Here is a 7514-nt window from a genome sequence, read left to right as displayed (position 1 = left end):
ATCGTACTTTATTAATTTGATTTTTGCTCGAAATAAAGGGGTTTAGCGTTAAAATCTTCCGTCTGTTTAAAGTAAACAACGCAAAGCACGTATTCTGTTACTGTATATATTATTTCCTACACGTGATGTATTGTTCAATTTATCCAGCATGCTTAGAAAATTCAGTTAGAATCCAGTATCAAATTGTTATCACATAATACATTTGCGGAATCAACTGAATTATTGTTTGACCTATTTTCGAAAGGACTTCTCTACCTGCTCTGTAAAAATTATATAATATAATAAATATAAAATTTAACACAAATGACTATACCATAACCATTTAAATTACTGCTACTATGTATAGAACGAAATATAACTTCCCACTTTGAATATAAATTTAAACTATGTACTATGTTACCGAACTTAAACTGCCGTCAAAAATCACCGTATTTGTTGACTATTGTTGGTTAAAATATTTTTGATTAATTTACATTTTGTTACTTTACATTATTAGAACACAAATGAATAAATGTACGCATTTAATATGTTTGTTACACTAGCATTTTATTTTATGATCTAATTTTTATAATACCACAGTAAAAACTTTGTAGAGACTTTCATTTTTATGAGTTAATAGGAGTTCGTTAATCTCTTTAAAATAAACTACAGTATTAGGTGCAATACGTCCCAATTTAGACTGTAAACTTGTTACCAATATTTTAGTCGTTAGGTATATAGACAAAATTGTATATTATTTAACATTTAACTTGAATAATGAAATACATACTCGTACGTGCAATTAGCTTGGTCGTGAATATTATTGATGAGATTAGAGGATACAATTATGTGAATACGTTAAATGATTGGAAGCCGATTCGGTCATTAAGATCACGTTTCGTGGTGGTTAGTTCGAAGCGAAACTTTGGAAACGCGTTAATCTGCCAGTACTAGAAAAGCAAACTTGCTACAAAGCTCCTTGAGTTTCGATTAATTCGCTGATTGAACAGCCATTGTAGGAATCGTTTAAAGGCATTAAATGTTGATATATTTTCAAAGATATACATTTTAAAGCATTGAACTTTATATACGAGCATGTGAATGTCAAGCAGTGGTAGCCCAGCGGTAGAGGACAGATTTGCGAACGTAGATCACGAGTTCGATTCCATAATACCATACTAATTAATAACCATAATACCACAACCATAATGATTAATAACCATAATACCACATTGCGACCGCCATCCCGCCTGACAAGCGTAGTGATTATGGTATTTCCCTCCATAGGTATATTTGGAAGAGGCCTTGCAGTGAGCGTCCAAGGGTTGAAATTTGGAATTTATGTATATAGTTAAAGATTTGTTCGACAGTAAAAATATCGTAAAAAAATACTAAGAAAAAATTTGAACCTAATAGTATGTCATAAATTCAGCTAAAATGTCTAATAACTAGTACCTAATTTTAACAATCTTTTGGAATTTGCGTTGTTTTATATATAACATACATTACTTGTAAAACAAAGTTATGACGGAATAGAATTATAAAATCATTTTACATCAATGATTTAAGAATTCCGCGAAAATTACCACGATGACCGGTCTCACTACATTTTAATATACTTAGTTAATATAATATAATCAATTAAAACAACGTTGAAAGAAGCATTCAATAGCATCATAAGCAAAAAGTCTATTAAAAAAATAAACATTTTTAATATAACTTTTCTAGTTACTACTCTCTTATTATACTGAATAATAAATGCTAACAGTATTTTACAGTTTAACAGTGTTATTAAAGTGCCGACATTTTCATTTCATCCTGTCCAAAACATAATTAGCATGCATACTTATATTGAATCATAAGCTATTTCGACGCCTCAGTAATAAGACGCTATACGGTAAAAGACGATTCTTCGCAGGCGAGTTTCCTGTACAGAAAGTCGTCGGAAAATTTTAGCGTCGTGTCGACTCGAGATAGCGAGCGCCATCATTGCCCATTAATTTCATAAAAGGTTAAATATGCTAAGGAGGACACTTTGTAAAATAAGTTTGCAGTGAGGTTCTTTATAAGACGTCTTTAAATATTTAACCAGGTATTATAAAATAAGTATTAAGATAATACTAATTTATTAATACTAAGATTTCGAGGTAACAATTATATTTTCAGATGTAAATGTAAACAACAGTTCATAAAACATTATGTAATAATATCTTTGGTTTATTTGCTTACATCTGTTATTAATTGTATAAAGTCTGATATACTAATAAGATTATAAATAAAACGACATATTGTTCTCATTTTAAAAATTATAGAATAAAAAGGGGTTCATGAATTGAGTTGAATATTAAATCGCAGCAAATTAAATTGTGTCACAAAAGTTGTCAAAAGAATTTTTTATGTGCCAGTTCACTTTTAACTCTCAGGTGTCACGAGTTGAGTACAGTTAACGGGGTGAACACGTAGCCTGCCTCTGTAGTTGGCTGTTTAAAAGCGTGTGCTTGATTTTTAATGCCTTATTTGTTAATTAAATACGAAATGTAATTGCATTTTCTTGTTTATTATTATTATTCTGTATTATTATGTTAGGGATTATTAACAATAGTGTAAGTAAATTAGTTTAATAACAACAGTAAAAATTTCAATAATTACTCAATTAGAGCCGAGAGAGAGTATAGAAAAACTGGTACAATTAATAAAAAAAACAGAGCGGTTACAAAACTATGTTAAATACATACAAATGTTATATATATTTGAAGGCAAAAAATGTTGTAAGCCGGTGATAACTTATGGAGAACAATTTTTTTAAAAGTAATTAATGACAGACCCAATGAGGTCTATATCAGACAGGTGATCATTATCCGCTTTCATAATACGGCGCAAAGGAGCAAGCTCTCCGGCATTGGTTCTACACCGTTTAAGAGCGAACGTTTGATGTGGGTACGCATTATGAATGCGTTTTGAACTGTGAGTACGTATGTAAATCTGATTAGTCATTTGTTTACATTTATTGCAGTTTCTACAGATATTATAAAGAAACGAAGTATTTAATAGTTTACTTTAGTTATACTTAAGTTAGACAAAGAAAATTTACCCAGAAGATACTAAAACCAGAAGCTGTGACATTTATAATTAACATAACGAAGGAATTTCATTTTAACTGACTCCTGTTGATTCATAAACTTTTGGTAAATATGGCTCCTTACGCAAGTAAGCATATTCCAATTGGGATTTTATAAGTGTTCTAAAAAGATTTGTACATATATTTATAGTAGGCTTTCTGAATATCCTATACGTCCGTAATATTACCTTGTCTAGCCATAAATTCTGTTACTGGCTGTTTACATACATTTAAAAAAATATTAATTTGTATTTCGAACTTTGACTTCTACGATAAAAAACAGACTTCTTTCCCACCATTGTTGTAAATTTATTGTTTAGAAATTATTTGGATTGCAGTAACTGCACTGTACAGAGTAGGTAAGGAGCCAACCGACATTTTTGATACATTGAAAAAACTAGGGATTAACGGAATGTTTTTGTATCGCACCATCCAAGGGTACACTGAAACCATGTCTGTTGATGACCGTGAGAGATCCGGCCGATCGCGGTCTATTACAACAAACGAGGCCGTTAATGCAGTCAAGGCCAGAATTCGTCGAAATTACATAAGGAAGCAGAAAATCCGTTCCAGAGAAATGTGAATCCCATTGAGGACACTTTCTCGGATTATACAAAAAGACTTAGGTCTATGGGCTTACCGGAGATACACAGGACATACTTTAAATCGGGCACTAAAAAAGAAGAAAGAAAAATCAAAACAGCTGCTACTACGATACACGGACGAAAAACATATAAAAATTATCTTTACCGTTGCAAAAAATTTTACGATCGAGAAGCACTACAACAAACAAAATAATCAAGTGTATGCATACAGCTCTCAGGAAGCTTCCGAGGTAGTGGCCAAAGTTCAGCGAGGCCGTCATCCAGCATACGTCAAGGTTTGGTGAGGTGTCTCTTACCAAGGAGTTACAAAACTCCATTTTTGCGAAAAAGGAGTGAAAACTTCAGTCAAAGTATATCAAGATACCATGTTAGAAACGATAGTTAAACCTCGCAATAGCATCTTATTGAAAAACTAAGTATAAACATTCCAATAGAATTCAGCCCCGGATCATATGGCGCGCACTACCCAAATTTGGCTTGAACAAAATGTTCCCGACTTCATAAAGGCCGATGATTGGCCTTCGGGTAGTCAGGACTTTAACCCTTTGGACTATAAATTGTGGTCAGTGCTAGAGGACATGGCCTACTCTAGGCATCACCTAAATGTTGAGTCTCTCAAGTAATATTTGGAGTAAGCAGTGACCAAGTTTCTAATGGATACCGTTCGTAAATCGACGCATACTTCGACCGTTTTATAGCGTGCATTAAAGCTAAAGGTAGACAATTTGAATTACTTGTTTAGTATGTTAACATATGTTTTTTTACTCTACATAATCACATAGAAAACTTTAAAATAAAATTGTTTTTTTTTTTTTAAATTATCGGATATTTACTAGATATTATATTTTCTCCACTTTCGCCAAACGCGATCTTTATTTTTAAATACACGTTTATACGTGCCGCTTATGCGGACAAGAGAACCAGATTGCGAATTTATTATGTTGAACTGATCGTCGTGGTACCTGCTTTCTTATAATACTATGAACATCATGTTTATATAATTTTTTAAATTTCTTTCATTGTAAGTGCTGAAAGCTGTAAATAAAAGGGTTAATCGTATTTAACTTAATACTTTTTTTGTTTCAGATAAAGATAGCCCCAAAAATTGCAACAAACACTTCAAGCAATAAATAATGAAGTTGTAAAAATAAATACATATAAAATTAGTTAACAAACGGCTTTAAAATAAATGAATCTATTAGAGCTAAAAATCAGTGTTATAATCGTATGAACAATATAATCTATTAAAATTAAAGAAACCAAAAACAAAATGTTGCCAGTGCCTCAAGATCGTATGTCGGGGAGACGTAGCAGCTCAATAGTCAGCCGCACCCTTCTCGGACGCAGAGCCTCAGTATATGTTACTGGTAACCATCAAGATCCAGCAAAGGTAAGGTTTAATGTAAATGTAGTGTTATAGTGAGAACGCTCGATATTACTGACCACTTCATTACTCTTTAGTTATTAAAATTATTCTTATGCAGTCGAATTCAAATTCGAACGCCAATTTGAATATGAACGCCATCAGTGAGATAGTCGCTATCATAGCGTTCTGGTCGAATACACCGCATCTATCACACCTGGCTTTCATTATCCTCGCCACCAGAAAGGAACAAATATGTACCACCGGTGGTAAATGATGTACTGATGAACATTTACTAAACTCGTATATAAATTTAATTTTGTTGTATACGTTGTAGGTAAATAAAATCACATTTTCTAGGTTTATTTTAGTTAAACGTTTCCAACAATTTACAAAAGACAACATCGTTAACACGCAGAGCTCGCGCATCATTAAACACTTCCCTCCAATTTACGTACCGAATTTCAAACGATTTGGTACGGAAGGAAATATGTCGGTAACAGTTGTGCGTAATTGATATTATTACATATTTTCCTTATCGCCTTGAAAATCGATTGGAAGGACATGTCGTGATTTTCATGACAAATAATGTAATTAGTTACATCAAAAATCGTATATACGTAAATATCTGCGTCCAGCTTTTAATATTACTTTAATTCTGCATTAATTTAAAAACGTTTGATTTTACAAATCAGTCTAAAAGGTGTTCAAAAATTTGCTAAGGAAAACGAAACATGTGATATCCCTTTTGACAAATCATGTTAGTATATCTTAAAACGACTAAAAATAAGGGTTCCATAAAATGAAACTCAATTTTCTAAAAGTTTTTTATGTAAATTTATGACGCATTGCGTTATAATTAAATATGATCAGTACACAAAATGCCCATCGGGTAAAGTCCAGTATTTAATCTTTAAGTATATATACACAATTAAGTTTTTAAAATATTTTTCACAGAGTTCAATAAAAAAACTTAAAGAAAGCGTCATACTTCAATATGCGTCACGGCTTGTGTTCATTCTACTATTTTTATAGAGAACAATGGCTCATTCCGCACCGCAGTGAAATGAAAAAAGCATTGCACGTAATATACTATAGTGTTTGTTTGGAAACTTTTTTATCTTTCTACGATTTTTAAATTTTATTGAAAGCATAAGTACGATATATTGGAAGAAAAAACATATAAAGAATTAATGTAATGTAACATAGATTTCTTTAATTACCATTTTTATGGGAAAATGTCAGAGGATAGGACCGTGTTTATTACATTAAAATAAGATGAAAACTAGTAATACGCAGAAATAAAATACAAAGAGGTTATAAATCTTAACATGTTACATCATAGATTTTATAATTTGTATGGAACGTATTCAGGTCAGGTGTAATATATATATGACATATATATAACAATGATTTTATTATCTCATACGTTTTATGGAGCATTAAAAAGAAATGTTGTAATAACATATTTTTTACTTTATGTTATTGTAGATAAATAATAATTGAATAAAACAATATAAATAGGATTCTTAGTAGTTACCTCAATTAAAGCCTTCATCGTCTTTCTTCTGGCAACAACACGCAAAGATTCACGACATCCATTCACGACTGAAATCCATTAAACCTGGACTATGCGTCTTAAAACTACTTTTATAGTGCGAAAAGCAAAAGCATGGAACAACCTATCTGCGTCATAGTTTTCAGCTCACTATAACTTGGGAGTCTCATGGTCATGAGGTGTCTTCTAGGTAAGCCTGCAGACCTCTTCATCACTTAACATCAGGCGAGAGCTTAATTTTTTTTTCTAGAGTCGAAAAAATGTAAAGTAATACTGTAGATTTTATTATATAATTAATGAAACAATTTACTTTTGAATACAATTATTGAAATCCCTGTAAAGTTTTCACTATCAAATTTGTTAACTATTAGCATATTTACTTTATTTTATACCTGTTTAAAAAGGGTGATTTTATATGTATACTTTATATGTGTTAGGCGCTGAATATATAGCTCGTTTATCTACAAAAAGCTTAAATAAAGCACTTACATCGATTTCCAATCATCCTGTAAAAAGTGATCATTCTAAAAAAAGTAATCACATTTGAATGCGACATGCCAATAACTTCTGACAGTACAAAGTCCACAGGGCAGAAAGTAAATAAAATTAATTTCATTGTACAGTAAACCGAATTATGAAAACGCTTGTATGTTACTATTATATTATTACTCTATTTGTCATTTCTGAAACAATTGATGTTCAGATTGGTTGTACTCTATATTAATTAACTACTAATGAACATCTTAAAGATTTTACATGTATAACCAATCACCCCGTATACGTATACAAAAATTATTATCTAGTTGATCATAATATATTTTTGAAGTTTACAATTTTATTTATATACTGAAATTTAACAACAATTTCGTTTAAGTTCCCACGCATTTATCT

The 7514-nt window shown here is 31.2% G+C and overlaps 1 protein-coding gene across 1 annotated transcript in view; it reads left to right on the top strand.

Annotated features, from left to right (window-relative positions):
- The first annotated feature begins 4996 nt into the window (after positions 1 to 4996).
- LOC137926989 (uncharacterized) overlaps positions 4997 to 7514 on the top strand; it is a 51347-nt gene continuing 48829 nt past the window's right edge. Inside the window, exon 1 of the mRNA XM_068770754.1 lies at positions 4997 to 5092. Coding sequence (XP_068626855.1) covers positions 4997 to 5092 — 96 coding nt within the window. The remainder of the gene's footprint in view (positions 5093 to 7514) is intronic.

The sequence above is a fragment of the Battus philenor genome, unplaced genomic scaffold (assembly GCF_028537555.1).
Source record: "Battus philenor isolate CCGP_79_NKW_IND1 unplaced genomic scaffold, ilBatPhil1.0.hap1 SCAF_3, whole genome shotgun sequence".
Classification (NCBI taxonomy): Eukaryota; Metazoa; Arthropoda; class Insecta; order Lepidoptera; family Papilionidae; genus Battus; species Battus philenor.
This window is presented reverse-complemented; position numbering and strand designations above follow the sequence as displayed.